Below are 24,921 nucleotides of genomic sequence, written 5' to 3'. Positions count from 1 at the left end.
TTTCTTTGAATTGTACTGGTAACATTTAGACAAAAAGTGGCTCAAAAGTGTTTTGGCTTGGAGTATCAATCATTTTGAATATAATTTTAGTTTCTACCATTGTTGGAAAGGGATGCTTTTTTAATCTTTGGGTTCAGTAGGTCACTCCTCATCACATGGTGACATTGAGGATTTGCAAGAAAATTTATGATGTAGAAGATTGTAGCAATGTGGGTAAGTGGAAGGTTTAGTGGCAATATAGGTCAATGGGGGATTTGATGGTTGTGTGGATAGATTCTCAAAATCTTAAGCAATAGTTCTTTTGCATGAAAATTCACTTAAGCTGGCTCTTGATTGATTTGTAATGATGAATCTTTTTTTTTAATTGTAGGTGCAATCATAGAGTGATTTTGGTTGTAGGTTGTAACAATAGGCAACATATCCATCCACAGTACAAGTACAACCACCCATAGCAAGTATTACTAACGATTGTCAATATAACAAGTACGAGCATTCCATGGAATGTATAGGGTAGAGGTAGATTAGCTAGCTGAAGTAAACATAGGGCATTTGGAGTCAGTAAGGTTCTATAGGCTAGCCTATGTAGCCTTAATAAGGTTCAACAATAATTTGTTGAAGCATTGTTTTTGGCATGGTATTCTCATACCCTCATATTACATCTCGATTCTTGGTTGAAATATAGAGGTAGTCTTATATCGCTTATATTGAGTTATCATAGAGAGGCAAAGGTGGATAAACAACTAACCAATGACATAGATGCAACATGTAGATACATGGATGGCACTAGAGTGAGATTGAGTGATTGACCATGGGGTTGCTATAGGCAAATCAATAAAATGTGTACCTTGTCTTGGGAGTCATATAATTGTTACCATTATCGAACAAGAAAATGGAGGGAGTAGCACATTTGTCTTGCCAGTGAATTAGTAGTGGACAATCATAGAAGTAGAGTAGAGATATGCATCCACACGAGAACCCTACATATTAGGCTAGTTATGTAGACAACTCAACTACATTCAGGAGAGCTGAGAAGGTGGAATGAGCTATACAATGTTGATTTTGATGTGGTGTAGGCGACAAAAAATTAAAGGCTTGTAAAAAATGTAGTTGCTAAAACTTGTTATTGACCCACTACAAGATGGTGGTGAAGGGAAAGCAAGCAAATAATGAAGGGTTTCTATAGGGTATATAGCAATTAAGGATTGTTAAATGGGGTTGTGTTGATGTGTTTTTCATGCACATGCGAACACAGAATAAAATACCTAAAGGTACCTTATCCTCTCTTGAGCAAAGTTTCCCGACTGCTGAAGATCTCGCCGAAGGAACAGTCGAGGCAACTCCAAGGTTCTTGTATGTAGGCTCTCTACTCATGGATAAGCTCTCTGCGGTATGATGTGATTTTGCTGGAATCACAAGGGGACTTACACTTGATGACTGAACGTCTGATTCGCTTTGAATATTACTGGAATATAGGATTTCACTAGTCTAGATTTTGAAAAAAAAAGGAAAAGGATGAGGGCAAGGAAAGGATCTAATTCTGACACTAAGAATGTAGGAGCAATGAATAACCTTTGATGAAATTCTAACTAAGTCTTGTTTTGACATCTCAGGACCATCTCCACAAGGTTAGTGTGATCTTCGGAGGAAAACTTTATGATAATCAGATCATCGCTACAGGCATAGACACCATCACGCTGATGCATATCAGTGAAGAAGCGACAATTGAAGTTAAGCTTAAGCTGAATGATTCCAATTGACTACACAAGGCAAGTCTGCAATCAACAAACTGCTAGTAGTATGGATAAACAAATTTCACCATCAATCAAACACATTTCTTCCATTCATCTAATAACATGAAATCAAATCTGAGAAGTATAAAAACCATGCAAATTGTTGAATCGACCCATAGATTTCACCATTTCTTCAATGAAGTTTACAAGTCTTTTACAACAACATCTTGGCAACAATCTTTGCCTTCTCTTCCTATTCTACTCTAACTCCTATTCTATTTGCTATTAATCATTAGCTATTCTAACCTCTATGAACTAACTATTAACCTTCTAGCTATTGACTAACTATTATTAGCCTTTACAAATGAGGAGCCAAGACTTATATAGCGCTCTCAATACAATTCAATGACCCAGATCAATTTGAGATCAATGGCCAAGATTTTACAATGAAAACCCTAATTAGGGTTTGTTACAACCAACTCAATTCTGGCCAATGAAATAATTGCATTATTTGGACACATGTCTTCTCTGGAATATTCGACCAATGGATAACCGGGGTAGGTACATCGAAATTTGTGTCATCTTTGATGAGTCAGGTACATTGAATTTGGACATGCTGAGATGGACCAATCTGACTGGAGGAGTGATGACTGGGATGCCACCCTGTCTGGCGTTTGTAACTTGGTAGATGTTCAATTTGATGATGCTGAGAAGCTAACTTTAATTAACTCTTTTGAAACTATCTGCTTCCCTAATGGATCCTTGCTTGAACCTCCCTTTGTCTTTGATGTGCGGGATGGATGGTGTACCTTTCTTTCAAATGCTGGACTGGAAGAGGTCGTCCTTGATGATGCTGGACTGGAGAAGGTCGTCCTTGATCTGGCCTGGTCTTCTTTCATCTGCAAGACAAACCATAAGATGATTAAGGACACATAATATATTTATTCTAACATAGCATTTTCTACCTTAAATCATCAACAAGAAGATGTTAAAATGAAGCTTGCTTAATACTCTCCCCAGGGACATGCCTTATAAGAATTTCGCCCTGGACCCTTTGGAAGGGTCAGGAGCGAAATTTGCATTCCTGGCTCACATTGTTCTCACTTTGCAACAGTACTTGCTTAGATACATGCCCAAGGATGCCCTTATTCTCAACCAACATCAATCTTGATGAAAATTTGGGGCAAAAGAGAGGCTTTTAAGAATTTTGCTCTGGACCCTCTGGAAGGGTTAGGAGCGAAATTCACTTTTTGCTTGTCTCTTCACACTAAATTTCACTTTCTTCACCTCACTTCACCTAGACTTCCTCACATTGAATCCACTTTTCAACTTGGCAACATTTGTTTGATATTCACAAGGCCCAAAAAGGAGAATTCGCTCAAAAACCTAGCCAGGGACAGGACCTATCCAGAATTTCGCTCTAGACCCTTTGGAACGGTCAGGAGCGAAATTCTCATTTTAGCTCAAAATTCACACTTTTGAAGGTCAAACATCTTTCCAAGGCATTCCAAATAGCTTCTCTCACCCTAGTCTAGGCTTGACTTAGCACAAAATTTGGAGAAAAGGATGGTTTAGTGTTTTTCGCTTTGGACCCTTTGGAAGGGTCAGGAGCGAATTTCTTGATTTAGGCTTATTCCTCCATCATTTCAACTTGAATTCACCTCAAAAGGCTAGAAAACACTTTTCCTCTCTCATCCAACTTGAGTTTGACTTGATTTTGCAAGGGAAAATAGGTGATTGAAGAATTTTCGCCCTGGACCCTTTGGAAGGGTCAGGAGCGATTTTCATCATTTGGCTCAATTCCTCCAAACTTGATAATCATTGGCAATTTGGAGTCATTCCTAAGGCCTTCTTTGATCTTGATCCACACTAGATTTGGCATAAAATTGAGGGAAAAGATAGGTTTTGCACAATTTCGCCCTAGACCCTTTGGAAGGGTCAAGAGCGAATTTCTTCCTCTAGCCCAAAATCATCATTTTTGGAGACAACAATCAATTCAAGGGCAATCTCAAGGGCATCCCTCACCTTAGTCTAGGCATGGCTTGGCACAAATTTTGGAGAAAATGATGGGTTTTAGGATTTTTGCTCTGGACCCTTTGGAAGGGTTGGGAGCAAAAATCTTGTTTTAGGCTTATTTCCTCATTCTTTCAACTCCAATCCACCTCCAAGACCAAGGACACATCGCCTCACTCCTATCTAGGCCATAAAAACCAAAAACTTGACTTGATTTGCAAGGGAAAAAGGGTGATCCTAGGAATTTCGCTTTGGACCCTTTGGAAGGGTCAGGAGCGAAATTCCTGATTTGGCTCAAAATTTGCATTCTTGGTGATCAAGGGTCCTTCTAAGGCAATCCAAATGACTTCCCTCACCCTTGTCAAGGTTTGACTTTACTCAAATTTTGGAAGAAAAGATGGTTTTTAGGATTTTCGCTCTGGACCCTTTGGAAGGGTCAAGAGCGAAAATCTTGTTTTAGGACAAATTCTACCATTAAACTCACCTCCAAGGTCAAGGAAACTGGAAGGGTCCAGAGCGAAAATCTTGTTTTAGGACAAATTCTACCATTAAACTCACCTCCAAGGTCAAGGAAACTTTGCTCCATCCTTCCCTAAGCCATAAAAACCAAAAGCTTGACTTGATTTGCAAGGAAGATAAGTGATTTTAGGAATTTCGCTCTGGACCCTTTGGAAGGGTCAGGTGCGAAATTCACCTTCTTGGCTAAAATCCTTCATTTTTTCAATCCCACTCTTCCTTGCAAGATACATTTCATCATTTTTCATCCAAGGAACAAGGATTGAAGCCTAAGCAAGGTCAAATAACTAGGTTTACAAGGAATTTCGCTCTGGACCCTTTGGAAGGGTCAGGAGCAAAATTCCCTCTCTAGGCTTGAAATTTCATCTTTTGTTGCTTTCCATCATTCCTCAAGGCAAGAATATGTTTATCCTTCCTCCAACATGCCTTGGACGCTAAGAACTTGGCCTAACAAGGAAGACAATGAGGTCCATGAAGATTTTCACTCTGGACCCTTTGGAAGGGTCAGGAGCGAAAATCATGATTTGAGCTTGATTCTCCATTTCTCCAACTCCAAACCACCTCAAGAGGCAAAGACATGCTATCTCACTTCCATCTACGCCATTAAAAACTAAGGACTTGACCTCCTCCAATGGAAAAATAGGTGTTTCTAGGAATTTCGCTCTTGACCCTTTGGAAGGGTCAGGAGCGAAATTCACTATTTGGCTCAAAATCCTTCACTTCTCAATGCTTTCAAACATTTCCAATGGCAAAAGATGTCCATCCTTCCTTTCAAGGTGCCTTGCAAATCAAAATTTGGTCAAACTATGGAAGAAATGAGTCTTAGGTAGATTTTCGCTTTGGACCCTTTGGAAGGGTCAGGAGCGAAAATCTTAGTTTAGGCTTGATCACTCACTTTTCCAACTTCAAACCACCTCAAGAAGCAAACTTAGATCATTCTCCACCTAAGGAACAAGGATTGGATCCCAAACAAAGTAGCAAAAGAGGTTTATAGTGAATTTCGCTCTGGACCCTTCGGAAGGGTCCGGAGCGAAATTCATCCTTGGGCTCAAATCTTGACTTCATTTTCACATTTCCTCATTCGAACAAGCGTTTTTACCTTCATTCAAGCCTAGGAATGCATTAGTTCTAGGTTTTGGTCAAAGTAGAATGTCTTATGGAGAATTTCGCTCTGGACCCTTTGGAAGGGTCAGGAGCGAAATTCGCTTTGGACCCTTTGGAAGGGTTAGGAGCGAAATTTGACATTTTGGTCTCTCCGTCAGGATCATTTTATGGAATATAACATTTAAGTATAAGAAAGAAGAAAGATCTTATACTTTAAGTTATATTCCATATATACTGTCAGGATGTTTGAGAGTGGTTTCGGACCTCCAGGAGTTATATTGCAAAATCTAGTTTTTGGAGGATTCTTCAGTTTTCCAGACTTAGTCAAATTTCAGGATCAGGACATTCTAGACTTAGCCAAATTTCAGGATCAGGACATTCCAGACTTAGCCAAATTCCAGGATCAGGATGACATTCCAGACTTCATCACTCACCAACTTGACCTAGCTTGGACCTTCAAGAATGATACTCACTCACCAAGCAAGACACAATTAGCAACAAGATCAAAACCAGGCCCTAAGGAAGACTTTCAAAGAAACCCTAATTCTGGGGCCCCAAAGACTCAACCTAGCTCAAGCAGAGCCTGCTATCCAGCGATCCACCTGACAACACTCATCATGCAAAGGCTAATAGACAAAACCCTAAAAGACCTAGAAAACAAACCCTAGAAAGCAAAAAGTAGGGGTCCCCATTTGCAATGGGGCGATGTGTGAATACATCACAACAGGTTGCAAGAAGATCCAAAATTTGGTTGAAAATAAAGAAAATGAGGATAGGTCTTGGGTTTAGATCCAACCAGTCAAATTATGTATGTTGAATCTATGTTTGTAAACGATTTACAAGATAATAAGATAACAGTTATATCTTAATTCATCCACATAGTTAATACCTTTGCTTTTCTAATATTCATAAATGTAAAGAGTAACACACTATTCATAACTTTATAATTTCCACATTAACGGTACAAAATGAATGCAAAATAGAAATGTAAGCCCCTTCTGTAGAGCTAACATGAACATGAAAATTGATGATGCATAAATCCTCAATATGCAAAGATAGAAGCAATACACTATACAACTTTACCTTGCTATTGTAAGGCTCTTCATGTCTACTTAAGAAAGGCATATGTAGAAAATACAACAGTTTTTAAGGATTCCAAGGCTTTGATAGTATTGTGAGAAGAAGGTGCATATGATTTAAATCTAACAATTAGCTACTTCTTGATCAGACCTTATTGATGAATCCAAGAGAAAGCTAGAAGTCTTGTGTATGATTGTTGAGTGAATCTAGTAACTCTACTGTAACTGGTTTCATGTGAACTATAATACATACTAAATTCAATTGATAGTGTTGGTAAGAGTGAATGAATATCCTTGATGTTTGGGGGTTAGAATTGTTTTTAGGTAAGAACCAACACAAGATAGAGAGCGACATGTCATCACATTATGACCTTGAAACGTAGGGACCAAATAGGCAGAATTTAAAGAAACAAGAAGTTAGATTTGTTTATAGGACCCAAAAAATGTTGGTCACAAGTGACATTGGATTTTTTTTTTGAAAATAACTGTGAAAACATTGATAATTATCTTATGAGGTGAATGAATGAAAAAGGCCCAAGATAAAGTGTTGTGTATGTTTGCACAAAATGGAGTTTGTGATTGGGCTTGCACATAAATAGAAGGCCTTACGAGGCCAATCAATGACCAAGAAAGGGAATGTGAGAATATAAAAGTGGAATTCATCATTGGGCTTGTCTATGAATACAAGCATATCAAAAGCAGCTGGTACACAAGTTGATTTCACTATGTGTCACTTTGATGTATAGGACTAGGTCACACCCATTTCATTGATGTACAATGTGTGTTCATTAGAGATCCTTATGTGATGGTGTTTTAAGCTAGATGATGCTACCATGGAGCTAGAATTTGGCCATTTAAAGTTTGGGTGTTGTGATGGAAGGGGAGGGAACAAGTAACACCACAAGAAGAAGGAAAGCAGGGACAACAAATTCCTTTTCCATAGGCTAGATTAGGTTAGATGATTAATGCAAAAAATGTTACCATGACGTGAGTGCTTCTAGTGGTGGAGTGAGGCCAACAATTATTTAGGTTGCACTTGTCATAAAATCATGATTTGTGCTATAGACATACATCGGGAAGAAAACATTATGATTATATCTTGATTTTGCTTTGGTTTTATTTCATTGCAATGATTGTGTAGATGGGTCAAATAGATAAAGGGATCTAGATTTGGCAAGCTGGGAACATGCAATGGAGATAGTGTTTCAAAACTCCCGTAGGCAACACAACCACATTGATTGAGACATTAATGTAAATGATGGCCTAGGGAAGTGCATGTTGCAGTTCGGTGCTCAATTTTTTAGGGAGATGGTGTAGAATACGTAGTTGAGGATGGAGCTAGTAGCGAGGCCATTGACTCCAACAAGAGGATAGTAATTGTTTTAGGATTAGCTAGTGACGAGGTGTGTCTTTGGAAACTTACAATAGAGAGATAGATCTTAAAGGGGAGATTAGATAAGGTGTTTAATATGACCCAAATTTTGTACCGTTGTATAGCACATTCTAAGGCATGCACATGTCATGAGACTAGACTTTGTTACATGATTTTGAGACATTGTAGTATATAGCCTTTCTATTTTGCATATTATTGTGTGTAGTTTGCATTAGCATAGTTATGATTGTCACCATATATGTGCATGCCAATAATGAATTCATGAGCACACACACACACAAGCCTATCCATGGGAGGTTGGCATATCACGAAATAGGAGAAATATATGCTTCTACCAATTGTAGAGTACTTTGGGCTTGGAGGCAGGCTATTAGACATTAAATCTAAAGGTGATGATAATTGGGTCCTTTAGGGGTTGCCGGCCTTTAAAATTGGCTAGTTTAAAGAGTCCAAATTGTCTAGAAGCTAACCTTACTTTCATTTTGTGGTCTTTATTGAAAATGAGTATTTACGACCCACATTCAGAGGATGTGGGGCATTAAGATTTTTGGCATTTAACATTTGCATATGCATGATTGTTTTACTTGGTGTCAAGTATTTACTTGTCTAATTGTTTGAACTAAGCAAGGTGGGTGGTCCGCTTCTCCTAATCATTATATTTTTTCAAAATGTTCACTCTCAGGGATAGATGATTTTAGCCTTGAAACCATATCCAAGAGACCAGGGAGTTGTATCCATGGCAGTCTCCAAAGACCTAGGAAGTATGAACAATTGAACATGCCAATCCCATCAAGACTCCACAATAATGTGAAGAGGGATCTTTTTTAATGTTTTGTTAGAGGATTTAGATCAAGCATTTACTTGGGGATATGGAGTAGATGTTCAGAGTCAATTGTTAAATTTCCTACTTAACTCATGCATGTTGGACCAATGCAATCGATAACCATTATCAAGCGTGATAAGAATAGGAATGCAAAGTATAAACTATAAATAATCTAGAAACCATCCTATGGTGATTATTTAAAGCTCTTAAATTTCAATGTTCTCTCTTGAGGTTTTCCTCAACAAATTCAGTAAGGCAAAGACTCGACTCTGTGGAGAGTGTGTACTCGCAGACAACTAATAGCAAAAATAGTACTTAGTTATTTAAAATAGTGTCAGAAAATTACTGTACCCCTACACGCCTTTTAAGATTGTTGATGCTGAGTACAAATACGAACCACAGATTTTAATAGAGTTATTATGCCAAATGATTGTGAATGTCACAGGATCTGAAGTCAGCTGTGACTGAGTATTCTGATGAAACAACAAATCAATTGATGCTCTCAAATAATGTGAAAGATCTACGTGAAAGACTAGCTGCTGCTCTTGCTGAAAGCAATGCTAAAGATGATCTAGTAAAACAACATGCGAAGGTTGCTGAAGAAGCTGTGTCAGGTAATGTTACATGTCATCTTTAGTTTCTACAAATTTCCATTCCCCATAATTTTTATGTTTCTAATGTTTTATTCAGTCATTCAAGGTTTTGGAGGGCAACTTTATTCTGGCTTCTTGCTGTACGACTAATTAGATGTTACACCCAACATTCTTTTCTAAGTTGATCTGAGACAACTCATAGGAGCAAAAGGCATTGTACTAATTACTATAAGTCTATATATATGTTTTCCTTGGAAGTTAAATTTAAAGTGTTCAATGAATTTTAATTAAAACTCTAATGCAATTCAGGCTGGGAAAAAGCTAGAGAGGATGCAGTTTCTCTGAAACAAGAACTTGATGCTGCACGCCAGCAGAAAGTTGCAGCTGAAGATCGCGTTTCTCATCTTGATGGAGCATTGAAAGAATGCATGCGACAACTACGCCATGTACGAGAAGAACAAGAGCAGGCCATCCATGATGTTGTCATGAAGAAAGCTAGAGAACTAGATATGATTCAGCAAGAACTAGAAGCAAAACTGGCAGAAACAAATCGAAGGCTACTAGAAATGGGTGCAGAAAACAGTGCACTTCACAAGTCTCTTCAAGAGTGGATGAGGCAACTGGACGAAGTGAGGGAAGGCAAAATTCAGGCTGAAGCTGAAGTAAGTGTGTCGCAGATAAGACTAAGATCTTTGGAAGAGGAGAATGCTTCAGTAAAATATGAAATTTGTGTCCTAGAAAAGGAACTAGAAATACGCAATGAAGAGAAAGAGTACAATAGAAAATCAGCTGATGCTGCTAACAGGCAACATTCAGAGAGCATGAAAAAAATTGCCAAATTAGAGACAGAATGCCAGAGATTGCGCGTTCTTGTCCGGAAAAAATTGCCTGGGCCTGCTGCTGTGGCTCAGATGAGGATGGAAGTTGAAACACTTTCAAAGGATACAGCTGAGTGGAAAAGAAAAAGGCTGAATGCAAGAAAAGGGGGATTGGGGTCAGTGTCAGAGGATCAATTTAGTGATAGTGCTCAGGAAAATAGCATAAAACAAATACAGTTCCTGTCAGAGCGCTTGTTCTCTATGGAAGCAGAAACTGAAATTCTCAAAAATACTATAGCAAAGAGGAACAGTGAACTTCAAGCTTCAAGGGTAATGTGTGCGCGGACAGCTAATAAGTTATCAAAGGTTGAGTCACAATTAGATGGTCTGTGTAAAGAGAATGGTATCAGTCGAATAAATGGCACAGCTACTGATGGTCACATGGATTTGTCAAAATATGTCAAAATGACATCTGAACCAAGCCTTGCTTCAATCTCTGAGGATGGAGGCAATGAAGATGAAGCTAGCTGTGCTGAGTCTTGGGCAACTGCATTGATTTCAGAACTTGCACATTTTAAGAAAGAGAAACCAAGCATGCTGAAAAATAAGGTACTTGAATCACCAGAATTTGATTTGATGGATGATTTTATTGAAATGGAACGTTTAGCCACAGTTTCTTCTGAAAAGCAAGAAGAGTCACCAACATTTTCTGGAAAAACAAAAGAGCTATCCGGCAGCCATACTGAATTGAAAACAAACAAAAATGGCAATACATTACCTATAATGGATAAGAAAGTTCCTTTAGAAGAAAGCCCTACAAAGAGGGAAGCTGATGTTCTAGTGGCTAAAAAACACAAAGAACAAACACAGCAGTCTTCAACCTTTGAATCTAGGATGCCAGTCAATGAGTTAGCCTTTTCCAGCACTCAAGAGATTTTGCACATGATTTTAAACACCCATGCAAAAGGGAAGAACATGGATGAAGTCTTGGAGAATGTCAAGGCTGCTATTACAGCATCTCAACATTCAGACAGTGAACAAATTAGCAAAATAAAAGAAAAGTTGACTTGTCTGAAAGTTTTAAGTACTCCCGGTTTTGAGAATGGTTCTTTAGATGAACCCATATCAGGTCAGTTCTCACCACAATCTCCCTCTGAAGGAAATTCTTCTGAAGATGAAATCAGTCCATTTTCATGTTCCAAACATAATAAAGAAGCCTCCGTTGACTCAAAGTTGAATGCCTCTATTCATAAAATACTGGAGCTTATTGAAGGCTTTGTTCATTCAAACTCTGTTGAGAATGCTCATTCTGAGAATATGCCACTAAATTCTACTGGATCTCTTCCCATTCAAAACTCTATATCTGTTCCGGGCTATAGTATGCGCGTTCTTCAATGGCAGAATTCTGAGTTGAACTCTCTCATTCAAAGTCTTGCAAAGGTTTGCAGTGATCTTCTTCAAGGAAAGGCTGACATAGTGGAGTTTGTTGAAAAGATTAGTTTTGCATTAGACTGGATTGTAAATCATTTTTTCTCACTTCAAGATGTGTCAAGCATGAGAGCTATAATCAAGAAACAATTGGCATGGGATGATGAATTGCATAGTGGCAGTGAATCAGAAGGTCATGGTGGAGATAGCCCAACATTTGGGCAAGGAAAGTCTAAAAGGGTTGAGAAGGGGCAATATGAAAATCAATCTATAACTTCTACACTTGCTGCTGGAGCTTCTGAGTTAAACTTAACTTCAAATGACATTAATAAGGTTGAAGTATCACAAAAATTGATATCAGACAAAGAATCGCTTGAACACCATTTTTGTGAAGAAAACAATAAACTTAAAGTGGAGCTCACTATCCTGCAATCAGAAAAACAAGAGCTGGAGGCGATGTTTCAACTAGCAAATAAGAATATTGAGGCACTCAAGTCTCAACTCCTAGAATCAGAGAAAAAAATTGAAGATTTACAGAAGCAGCTTATAGCAATTAAGGAATTAAAACTGTCTTTGGAGAAAGAAAGAGAAAATCACATTTCTATGAATGAAGAACTTGAATTTCAACTCAAAGCTGCTAGAGCTGAATTATATCAGTTTCAAGAGAAATTCACCTCATTACAGGCGGAGCTCGAAGAGAAAGGCAGTTGTTTCCAGGAATTAGAGGCCACATGTCTTGACCTGCAATTACAATTGGAGAGGTAATTCCGTCACCTAATTCTGTAGTCTTGGTCAGCAGGTTACTTATGCCTGTATGTTTATAGTTATTACGAATGTGATTCTTTTGTTATAATCTAATATTCTTTTTCTCCTACAGTGGAGGCAAAGATGACAACTCTAAAGATGAAAATACTGCACTTTTATCCGAGTCTACTGCAGATGAACAGAAGCGACTGAAAAAGGTACCTTTTAAGACTAGATAAATTAAAGTAAGCATGCATTTCTTTCATGTTTTTGTATGGGTGATTGTACAAAGAAAAAAGCTAAAATACGAAAACAAAAGTTGGATTAAAAATATCCTTTGTTTGACTTGCAAGTAAAGCAATTGTGTGAAGTTTTTAAGGCACAGACATATCTAAAATTAGAAGGTAGCCATTTTTTCTAATTTTCAGGGCTGACTGGGCTGATTGAGCCAATACTCCATTCCTGCCTTCCCCCTCTGAAGGGAACCTGAGATCTTCCATGGCCTCCCTCTGTTTCAAGGACACATTGTCTCCTAATCTTTCTGATGAAGTCCCTACTGAAACAAATGGGCTCTGAAGCCATGGCTAAGTGAAAACTAGTTGAAGAGAGCCAATCATTGCATTGTCAAAAGATGAAAAGAAGTTCCCATAGTGGGTATCCCTCAAAGTCAAATTGATGACATGTTGATCAATCTTTTGGACCTAGCACTGGTGGGCAAATTTTTCAGGAGCATGGCCTTCCCCCAAAAGGCTGGAACAATGGGTAGAGAAAGAACGGAGGATAAAAGTCCATGGCAGCATAGAAATCATCCTGTGTGGAAAGGTTTTTTCTGTTGTCATCTTCTCTGACGAAGATGAGTAGGATCTGATCTTCAGAAATGGTTCCTAGATTTTAGGTCCTTGTTGCCTCTATCTGAATAACTATAACCCTAATTTTGACTCTCTTGAAGAGATTCTCGCCCTTGTGCCAGTTTGGTTGTGGCTTGCTTTCCACCCCTTGCATCTATGGTATGAAGAAGAATTGAATCCATTGGCAACTTGATTGGGTCCACAAAATGTTGGCTTAGACCAAAGAAAAAAATTCTTCGTGGCAAATATTTGTGTGGAAGTGGATCTGTTAAAGCACTACTTGAAGCTTTGAACTTAAGAGTGAACGATATGATTTTCTCTTGGCAGCTAGATTACAAACAGATTCCCTTCAAATACAATACGTGCTATGAAGACTCAATGGAAATGAAATCTCGTGAAGCCCAAAATTGCCCAAAAATCAGGGTAAGCTATCAAGGATATCCTCACTTCCAACCCATTTATGGTTCTAGAACCAGATGAACCTGAGGAGGAAGAAAGAGATTACCAAGGAAATGAAGGAATACTGAAAATGTGCTTCCTGAGAACAGCTATGGAAGATGAGGAGCCTCCTGTCTTCTCTCTATCCAATCCCAATGCACAAATTGGTAAAGTTAGGAAAAATAATACAGAAGTTCAAACAGATGAGACAGCTGAAAAGCTATTGGAATTGGCCTTCAAAGCCAAAAACACAAATCAGGTAAGCAATCTTAGTTCTTTCTTGGAACATAAGGGTTCTTGGAACAATTCAGCATGAGTATAGATAAAGCCTTAAGCCCTAGGTCTAGATAGATTTGTTAAGTTTTCAATTTGTGCCTTGTGGAATAACACAACACACAATGGAACAATGTGTAAGGCAAAATCATCCTCTAAATTTGCTGGGGGGATGCAGGGATGGGTTTTAGAGGCCCGGGGACCGAGGGCCTAAATTTGTGGATGGTGAGGGGACGATGGGGGGACAACAGCAGAGCGGTGATGGCGAGGCAGTGCTGATATAAAAATAGAGATGAATTGAAATATTCAAGGCAAAATCTGTAATATAACATCTCTGCGAGTGCTCCATGAAAGGCCAACTAGTTTTCACGAAGTTAAAGGTTGCAATCATTATGTAATGGCATGTGCATATAGCAAGCGACCCAGAGAAGGTGGTGGAAGTGGTGATGCTGTGGGGGAACGTCTCCAAGTACCCAAGTCTCGTAAACGTCCCCCTATAGGGGATGTAGGTTTTTTTTGGGGAACGAGCCCCCGTGGAACACTGCAAATTTCCATACACAAGAAATTCTAATAGCACCGAGAACTAGAGGGATTTCTTTTAACATGTAAAGGGAACCAGCTTGAAGTACATTTGTCTTTTTGTACTCTGGCTGGAGAACAAGTCTAATTAGCACTTCCGTACAAGACAAAAGGCCTTAATATCTTTCTATGCAGAAAGTTTGCTCTAAAGAAAGTAGACACGTTTCCTGCTTGTATCTAAAATTAGAGATTAGAAGAAGATGAGTACACATTGGAGTTGAATTTAGGATAGTGTAATCAGTAATAAGAATCAGCAAATTGCACACAAAGCTGCAATTATCTATTTCAATAGACACAACAACACCAAGCTTGTAGTATTTCACAATGTTAATTCACAAAGCATAATATAACACAGAACAATTCCTAAACAACGACCTAGTAGCAAGTATGCGTAAAATTTCCTTTCCATACAACACGAACCAACGTGAAGTCTGCCGAACTGCACGGGTTCTTTTAGAACCAATTATTTAAAATGTATTAAATACATAATATTCTTTTATGAATTTCTGTGTTAAGTCACAGACGAAACATTGATTTAATATAATAAATGATAATGAATCATTCAGGAGGGGAGAGAAGCGATTAATAAATTGACAATAAATAGAAGAATTTAATCTATTTAAACAGGATTCTATTTATGTTTCTATTTTCTGAATATGATAGTTTTTGGTAAGTTTTTACAAAGTACTGCATGAGAACGAATAAAAAAGCTAACTAGAACTTCCATGCTATGAATAATTTGCTTGTGCACAAAGCAAGCTTTATTATACAATTTTGGTGATATTAAGAGCAAGTGTGAAGTCTTCATCAATTAATTGTTGAATCAACACATTCTTCAAGCCTCAAGGTAATCTTTGGCCCTTCATGACCGGTTTTTAATTTTTTTTGGTTTACCTTCAATATAATAATTGCAGTCTAATTTAGCAACTAATTTAGGTTCTAGGGGTTTTACATTGTTACAATTTGAATTTTAGTTTTCCAAATAATCAAATTTTAGATTTTGTAATTTTTAAAAAATGATATTTTAGTGTTCAAATTTATTTGTTAAATTATTTATAAATACTTTTTTTGCAAATTTGTTTAAATATTTATTTAAAATTTACAAGTCAAAGTAGGATTTTATGTCTTTTGTGTATCCTTTGCTTTTATTCTTTGTGCGATTTAAAGTAAGAAAAACAAAAGCGGAATCCTTGTTTGATGAAGGTTGAAGAACAAGAATTTATATTTTTTGTGATCTTTTGTTTTTGCTCTTTGTGCAACCAAAATTAAGAAAAACAAAAACAAAATCCTTGTGTCTTAAGCCTATATGATTTATTATTGTCACATGTGTGGTAATCATAAATTTTGTTTATTGCATTCTACTTCTCACAACATGAGTGATGAAGCAGATTAGGAAGAGCCTATGGGGGTTCAATCAAAGTCTTAGAGTTTAGTTCTATTGGCAATGCACATTTTAGTTGCCCTTCCAAATTATTAGAGAATTTTGTAAAGGGTATCTTTGATAAGATGTTGCCTTTAAAACAATTTGCTACTAGATTGCAAGCAAAGCTTGGGGCAATGGGGGGCTCCATGTTATGGAAAAATCATTCCTATCAATTTGAATTTCAAGGAAACATCACAAGAATTAATGCACACTGTTATGTGATAAGCAAAGATGTAAGAGTATGTAATGGAGCGTCACTTGAATCTTTTATTGAAATAAATAGATTGTGGGGTTATGTTGATGATCGAAGTCTTGTACTTGCTGTGTTGCCATTGAGGAATCCTACTATCAGTTCTACAATTTCGCCAGATTCACGAGTTTCAGCTCATTCACTTCTTTTACATCTTGTTCAAAGAAAGCCACAACATAGCCTAAGGGGAAACTAGGGATGAAATGAATGATGCCATTAGCAAATTCTTCTTGCCAATAGCATTCCATTCTATGTGGCACACTTTCCTTATATTAAGGAGATTGTGGTAAAAATAATGAGAGCAAGACCATCATATGTGCCACCAAGGGAGATTGAATTTAGGACAACCACCTTGGATAAGAATTATTTCAAGATTACTATCATAGTGGAGAAAATGAAGGCTACCCACATCACTAGTGGATGCAGCACAATTATGGATGGTTGTATGGATATTAGGCATTGTCCACTCATCAATGTCATGGTCATATGTACAGAGGCCCTTTACTTCCTTAGGGCTATTTGATCGTTTAGGGCACCACAAGGATGCTGATTTTTAGTTCCAAATTGTTAGAGATGGTATCGAGAAGGTTGGCCAGAGAATGTGGTGCAAGTAGTGACGTGTGCAAAGTTGTGGAGAAATTGATTAAGGCAGCCTATAGATTTATTTGGTGGACTCCTTGTGTGCATGCCATGAATAATGCACTCAAGGACATGGACAAAATCAGATGGATCAAAGAGGTAGTTTATGATACTAGAGATGTGCAAATGTTTATTTGCAACTGCCATAATTCGTATGCATTCTTTAGGACCTTCTCTAAGGAGTTTTTTGAAACTTGTAGAGACTGGATATGCATCATACTTCATTCTCTTGAAGAGGGTTCTCGAGTTGTAAGAGGCATTGCAACTAATGATCGTGATGGCAAAGTGGAATCAGTGGCCAGATTTCAAGTCAGAGCTGGAGAGGAGGGTGATTCTAAGTCAATGGCCCAATTGTAAGGCTATAGAGTTTGTATTCTTCCTGACCATGTATGTTCACTAATGCTGTTAGACTCTAGGGGCTTAAGTAGATTTGGTTAGAATAAGATAATGAGTTTTATAGTGGAACGAAATCCTCAACCAGTGGGATATTCAACTTCATTCATCTATTGTCTTTAATTTGAAACTTGATTTGCATAAAATAATGACAACCACAAGCTAGAGAATGTCTAGAAGTCACGACTTGAAATCACCAAAACAAGGAGTCTATTTGATTCTGCAATAATTTGATTTATAATCATGTTTGTTACTTAATGCTACAATAGTGTTGCCTTGCTCATTCATTTGTCACATGTTGATGATAAATATCTTCTTTTGAAATATAATTTTGATTTAGTTGATTAGAAATTTCCAGTGTTGCACGGGGACACGTCCTCCCCCTTTTTGGCCACGTCTCGGAGACGGGGACGTCTTCGGGACGGGGGGATGGGGACGCGACGTCCCCCACCGTCCCGCAGACATCTCTCGAGGGACAGGGAGACGCCCAAACGTCTCCCGTCACCCCACAAAAAGTCTAATACGTAAAAGTTAAGTTTTTTAAAAATGTGACTTTTTTGGGGGTTAAGGGGTAACCCTAATTGGACGTGGGCCCCACCCTTTACCCCAAAACAACACAAAACCATGTTTTTTTGTTGATTTCACTCTCATTTTGAAAAACTGATTTTTTTTCCAACAAGCTGAAGAGGAGGAAAAACTTGAAGAAGACTGATTGAAGGGGTGAGAAAAGTGATTGCAAGTGTGATAGGAGCTAGAAGAAGCAATAAGAAGAGGAAGGAGAAGATTCTACTGCATTTTGGAGAGATTTTTCAAGCACAAGGTAAGGTTTTTCAACTTTTTTTTGTTTTTTTTTGGTTTTATTTTCTGATTTTCACTGTTCAATGTCATTTTTGGATTTTTTTTTTCTTATTCATCTCAAAATGAGATTTGATGTTGAATCTTGAGGGCAAAATGATGAATGATTTCTCAAAATGAGATTTGATGTTGAATCTTGAGGGCAAAATGATGAATGAATGAGATGAATAGGAATTTAAATGCAGCGTCAATTTCACAATGAGCTCCCAAGGCATGAGTGAAGATGAGATGGAAATCCATTCTCATAGTGAGAATGATTCAGAATATGAACCTAAAAATGAGGGGGGTGACCATGGGGTTGACCCTGGAGCCCAATCTAGTTCTATGGTGAGTGTACCAGCTAGTACAGGTTGCTCTTCAGAGTTGTTGGCACCGTCTTCAAGAATATCAGTACAAGGCACATCACATTCAAGTGGGGTAACAAGGAAGTGGAAGTGCAACATTTGTGACACTGAATAGTTTGGTAGCATTAGTAGGGTGAATGCACACTTTTTTTTTTGGAGAGGAAAAGGCGTGAAACATTGTAAGTTTTTGGAGGAAGCTAAAAATATACAGTATAGAATTGAGTTTAACAGGCTTTGGGGGGGTTCTAGATGAATATTTCAATGCCTACTACTTTGTCTGCTAGGGCAGCCCTTCATCGCAGCCAGAATCCGCCACATACTTCTCATGCTTCGCAGACGAGAGGAATGATGTTTGGATCTCCATCCACTTCCACTTCTACTGCCGCCAGGGCAAGAAAACGTAGGTTGCAGACACCACAGAGCAACCCCATTGCTGATATGTTTAATGTGCAGCTAAGAGATGAGATAGATGAATCCATTGACAAGTTCTTCTTTGCCAATGGCATTCCATTTCACATGGTCTCCTTATTATAGGGAGATGATGGCTATGGTGGCAAAGGGAGGACCATCTTATGTGCCACCATGGGAGACGAAAATGAGGACCTCGATCTTGGATAAATGCTATTCCAAGATCAATATTTTGATGGAGAAGATGAAGGCATGTTGGGTAGCATCGGGGTGCAACATAGTTATGGATGGGTGGACAAACATTAGCCATCGTCCACTCATCAACGTCATGGTCACATGTGCAGAGGGCCCATACTTCCTTAGAGCAGTTGATTGTACAGGGCATCGTAAATATGCTGATTTCTAGTTTCAGGTCCTCAAGGAGGCTATTGAGGAGGTTGGGCCACAAAATGTGGTCCAAGTAGTGATAGATGCAACCCATGTGTGTAGAGCAGCAGGGGGACTCATTGAGGCAGCCTATAGACACATTTGGTGGACCCCATGTTGTGTGCATGCCATGAACAATGCACTCAGGACATGGGGAAGATTGACTGGATTAGAGGAGTGGTCACAGATGCGAGAGATGTGCAGATGTTTATCTGCAACCACCACACTTCACATGCACTCATCAGGACCTTCGCGAAGGAGTTCTTGAAACCAAGTGAGACTAGATATGCATCCTATTTCATTCTCTTGGAGAGAATGATTGAGTTGCAAGAGGCCTTGCAACTCATGGTTATGACTAATGAGTGGAATAGGTGGGCTAAGGCCAAGACAGAGCAAGGGAGAAGGGTGAAGGAGATAGTGAAGAGTGATGTGTTTTGGACTGATGCGAAATACATTGTCTCCATCATTTCTCCATTTGTCCAAGTGATCAGATATGGGGATGGGGATGCACCTAACCTTGGAGAGGTGTATGAGTGCATTGACTCTATGCTTGACAGATGAGGGCTGCTGTACGAGTGAAGGACCCCTCTCTAGCATTCTACAATGAGCAAATCCGGCCTATCATTCAACGTAGATGGGACAAGTTGAACACTCCTTTGCATATGGCTGCCTTTGCCTTGAATCCTAAGTGGTACAAGGCTAGACCGGGTAGAGTGACACCGATTCAGGATGATGAGGTGAAGGCGGGTTTCTTTAGGTGCGTAGAGAAGATGTTTGATTCCAAAGATGCCAGCACAATTCGCATTGAGTGGGGAAGATTTGCCACTCTTAGAGGTTATTCAGATGCGGCAAAGATGGATATAGACACTATGGCATAGGAGGACCCACTTTTGTGGTGGAATTGTCATGGCCCAAAATCTTTGACCACCGCTCTAGCCATCTGTCTGCTATCCCAAGTTTCCAGTTCTTCAGGTGCTGAGAGGAACTGGTCTACATATAGCTTCATCCGCTCTCTTAAGAGGAACAAACTCACCTCTAAGAGAGCAGAGAAGCTTGTGGCTGTACACAGTGCTTTGCGTCTCATGGACTGCAGGACACTTGCGTACAAGGAGTGTCCAGCAGCACGATGGGATGTAGAGCCAGAGGAGCCTTCATAGATTGATGAGGATGATCCTACCACTTCAAATGCAAGGCTAGTTGGTGTGAGCTTGAGGGATCTTGATCTTCAGGAGTCCAACAGTTCCAATGAGGAGGAGTTCGCAGATGATTAGAGACCTCCATTAGCTACATTTTGAGTTTTGTCATTTTGTCTTTGACTCTAGTCTCTTTTGTAATGCTATTGCTACACGTATTTGTATTTGGCTACTCATTGTAATGATGAATAATGTAATCATCTTTATTATTATAGACTTTGCAATGGCATCAAATATTCATATTTTCGTTTTCCTTTTTCGTTATAATAGAAATCTCCAATTTGACAATTTCATTTGTCAAATTTTATTTAGCAATCACTAATTAGCAATTAGCATTGAAGAAATCTTGGTATTTAGATTTAGTATTTCAAATTTCCTATAGTTTCATTTGAAATCTAATTCTTATACTGTTTTACTGTCATACATCTTTTCAAAACTAGTTTTTCAAGTACTATATGTATATGTATAACTATATCAGCACCACCACCCCGCCGCCATCCCCAAACTTAGGCCCTTGGTCCCGCCGTCCTCGAAACCTGTCCCCGCGTCCCCTCGTGCCCAACGCCCGTGGAACACTGGAAATTTCCATAAAGTTGCCTAATAAAAGCTTTCAAGTTAATTTATTCTTTACATGGTAAGTTGCTGGCCCAAGAAATGAAATGTAAATGACTGAAATGGTAGCTTATGATTCTGTAATTGATTTCTAATCACCTTTACAATAACTAAATGCTACGAGTGTTTCCTAGCTCATCCATTTACCACTGGTTAACCATATATATCTTCTTTTGAAGGATACTTTTGATTTAGTTGATTAATAAATATCCACTAGATAAAATCCTGTTAGGAGATTGATAAAAGCTTTGAAGTTAATTGATATGTTACATGGTAAGTTACAAGCTTAAGAAATGAAATTTGAATGACTGAAATGTTAGCTAATGATTCTGCAATAATTTGATTTATAATCACCTTTGCAATTACTAAATTCTACGATAGTGTTTCCTTGCTCAGACATTTGCCACATGTTAATAAGTATGTTCTTTTGAATAGTGTCTCCTTGCTCAGACATTTTCCACATGTTAATAAGTATGTTCTTTTGAATAGTGTCTCCTTGCTCAGACATTTTCCACATGTTAATAAGTATGTTCTTTTGAAGGATACTTTTGTTTAAGTTGATTAGAAAATCCAGGAGGTAAAATGCTGTTAGGAGCTTAGTAAAAGCTTTGAGGTTAATTAATACTTACACAGTAAGTTACTGGCTTAAGAAATCGAATGTGAATCTCGGAAATGTTAGCTACTTTTGTTATGTTGAATAGCATTAGCACTTATCAGACATGATGAAACGAGAATATTCTCACACATAATTTTTTGGTTTGATGCATTTTTGTCACCAGGAAAGAGAAATTTTAGCTGCCAACAAGAAGCTAGCTGAATGCCAACAGACTATACTCACTGTAGAGAAACAACTGAAGGCGCTTGCATCCCCAAGTAAGGCAAAAGATATTTCTCTACAGTCACCTTCAGTTCCCCATTTCTCCGAAAAGACTACTCCAAGTGTAAACACACATGCCTCACTTCTGGACCGTATGCAAGCAGAAACAATAGCTGAGGAGTCTCAGGATTGTGTAGCAGACGAGGGGTCTCAGGATTGTGTAGCAGACAAATCTACAACAAAAGATGTTCTCTGCTCAGGAACAGAAAAAGAGGATTCTTATCAAGAGTCGAGCACTCCCAGGAATGGTAAAACTGGATTGTTTTATGGTTGGCAGATGCCTTCAGAATCTTCGAGCATTGGTGGACATAAACATGAAAAGAATGTAAGTGGAGGCAATGCTCAATCTGAGACAACCATGACCTCACCAGTATCTCCAGCAAAATTCTTTAGCATGAAGCTAACGAATTCTGGAAGTGAATCTCCAAAAGATTCTAATGCTGATGTAACTGGATCTGCTTCACCTAAAAAGCGAAGCCATGGGGGTGCATTTAGCAGATTTCTCAGGCGAAAGAAGAAAGGATATTGACAGGTTCAAAATGTGAAATTGGTGACAGTTTTGTTGTAAGTTTGTAATAATGTTTTCCTTAGAAGTTTGATGCATGCAAGTAGCTTCGTAGAATGGTGTTTACACGAATTTGGCATGATCACTGTTAATCAGGACAATCATCAAGTGTCTTTTGGAGGGGTCACGGAGTCATTAGGGTGATTGGTGACTGTTTGCTGTTCAATGTTTGATTATTAGATCAAATCCAGTAATATGATGGGTGAGGTTGGTATAAGAAGTGATATTGAGCAACGCAATGAAAAAAATGTGCTGTTTGAAGTGAACAAAATTCCCTCTCTTGATGCAGGAGTATTATGTGACAACTTAATCATCCATTTATGGTGATCCCTTAGATATCTTCTGGAGCGCTCTTTCAGACAAGTGATTTGGCAGAGAATTTCTGGTATACAAATTTTAGATATACCATCTTGCTATCATTATGTCATTGGTTCAGTTGCTTCACTGAAGAACAAATGTCAAAAAGAAATTACTGTGGGGTCTGATCTTGCGTCATTTGTTTCCTCGTCACTTTCTCTATGAAATGGGATTTGAGGTATGGGGAGATTTTTGCAATAGGTTTCCTTTTTGTTTGGTCACACTGAATGCTACCATGCTAAAATTGCTACATATTTTTAACAAAAATATGCTTCTGGTAGACCTTTGGATAGGCGCATTTCTTACCATGATGATAAACAAAGGGTTTTGAATGAAAATTTGCAACTGAGTATGCACAACTATAAGCAGAAGTACAGGTGAGTTTGAGAGTCAGCTTGAATGCAACAGAAATGATGATCGAGTTGTGGTAACAAAAAAGTGTAGTTATATTTCTACAGTGAGTACCATGCCCATTGGCTTATAGGATGGTCGACAACCAACACTCAAAAAGGCCATTCATATTCTCCATGTTTCTACAGAATTCCTGTATATGTGTAAACAGGCAAAGCACTGACCTACGCCTCCTGGCATAGTTTGCATGATCAGCAGAATATGGATTGTCAACTTTGACATGCATGCTATTTGAAGATGTATATGGCATGAATAACAAGGTAGAGGCAACATATGATGAATTTTGCTTTTTCTTTTCAGTTGTAAGGGAGATGGTGTGATGGACATGTTATATATTCTAATTATTTATCCATCAATAAAGTAAACTCTTATTTGTTGTTTGTTTAAGACTGATACTATATGGGAACATACTGTCCCGATCTAAGTGTATTGACTGATGCTAAGCATCATTATCTTTTATTCTCCATCATGATTTTTGTGAGTAATGGTGTGCCTTGTAAGCTTCAATGCTTAAGATTGCATGCTATATTCAAAGATGACAAAATGCAGGCTTATAATCCTAGCTGGTGATGACATGATGACATTCTGCCAAAAAAAAGGTTTGAGGCATTGAATATTTTGTGTCAATAAAATCAATTCGATAAATTGCTAGTAATCACACTGCTGGTTATCAGAGCAATACAAAGCACTTGATCGTTTTCTTATAGTGTGCTAATTTTTATTTTTACTGAATTTCAAGATTCACTTCAATTTATCGTTGATTGTTCTCACATGGTGTTGTAAGAAGAATTTGTTCTCGCATGGTGTTGTAAGAAGAATTTGAGTTTAGAACCGTGGTTTCACATAGATCTAGTTGTTAAAAGCTATGAAGTTCTGTTTGGCATAGCAAAAATTCTGTTTTGTTTTTAACGGTGGTATTCCTGACATTTTCTTCGTCTTTTATCTTCCCCTTATTTGTATTTTTTGTCCAAATTAGGGGGTTGCTTGTTAGAGATATTTTACGCATGGAAAACAATCCTCTAGGAATCTTGAGGAGCTTCATTCTTCGGGAAAAAATGCTTTGGCTAATTATTCAGATGATTTTTTATTGCATTTTAGATCTCTATTTAGAAGATTTTCTTTGTTTTGAAACACTTTTTCATTGAGTTAATAGTTAAGATAGATGTGATAGTCTATAGACATTAGGAGCACTTGTCAATCCATATCCATTGAAGGAAAAAAATTTAAACATCTCTTTTGAAATTACCTTTGAAATTGACCATACCAAAGTGAGTAATTTGAAAAATGTGTTTGGGGGTTTTCTCGTAAGCAATTAGATATGTTACTCTACTCTTCTTGATGGAATGCCTGTCTCAGAGTCTTAGGTAGAAGCTAGAGCCTACATCATACTAGGATGGTATACACTTGGCAACGATATAAACTTGTATTATCTTGAGTAGTAACAATAACAATTATTCACGACTTTGTGACTAAGTAAGAAATTCTTGAAAAATCAATGTCTGGAGAAAAAAGGAACCTGCCCCTAAGATGGTTTCTTCTTCTTCACCTGAAGAGATTCAGAAAGAGGAAAATATAATTAAAGACTGTTTAAAGATGGATGCCTCCTCCAATACTTAAAAAGTTTGTGAATGGTGCAGTTAATGGTTCCGCCAGTCAAGAAAAAAAGATTGGAGCTGAAAACAAAAGAAACTCTTCTATAGACTCTGCTTGAGAAACTCTTCTATAGACTCTGCTCGAAGATGGACGTCTCTTCCAAAACTCTAAGGCCTAAAGGTGAAGATATTAATGC

General features: G+C 38.1%; 1 protein-coding gene across 5 annotated transcripts in view; it reads left to right on the top strand.

The window, feature by feature from the left end:
* LOC131071468 (filament-like plant protein 7) overlaps positions 1-23,598 on the top strand; it is a 56,071-nt gene extending 32,473 nt beyond the window's left edge. For all 5 annotated transcript variants that reach the window (XM_058007324.2, XM_058007326.2, XM_058007327.2 and 2 more), the window contains 4 exons: positions 9,104-9,272; positions 9,561-12,258; positions 12,375-12,459; positions 21,702-23,598. In XM_058007324.2, coding sequence (XP_057863307.2) covers positions 9,104-9,272; positions 9,561-12,258; positions 12,375-12,459; positions 21,702-22,328 — 3,579 coding nt within the window. In that variant the 3' untranslated portion in view covers positions 22,329-23,598. The remainder of the gene's footprint in view (positions 1-9,103; positions 9,273-9,560; positions 12,259-12,374; positions 12,460-21,701) is intronic.
* The last annotated feature ends 1,323 nt before the right edge of the window (positions 23,599-24,921 follow it).

The sequence above is a fragment of the Cryptomeria japonica genome, chromosome 6 (genome assembly GCF_030272615.1).
Source record: "Cryptomeria japonica chromosome 6, Sugi_1.0, whole genome shotgun sequence".
NCBI classification, from domain to species: domain Eukaryota; kingdom Viridiplantae; phylum Streptophyta; class Pinopsida; order Cupressales; family Cupressaceae; genus Cryptomeria; species Cryptomeria japonica.
Note: the sequence above shows the minus strand (reverse complement) of the source record. Positions and strands in the feature narration are given on the sequence as shown.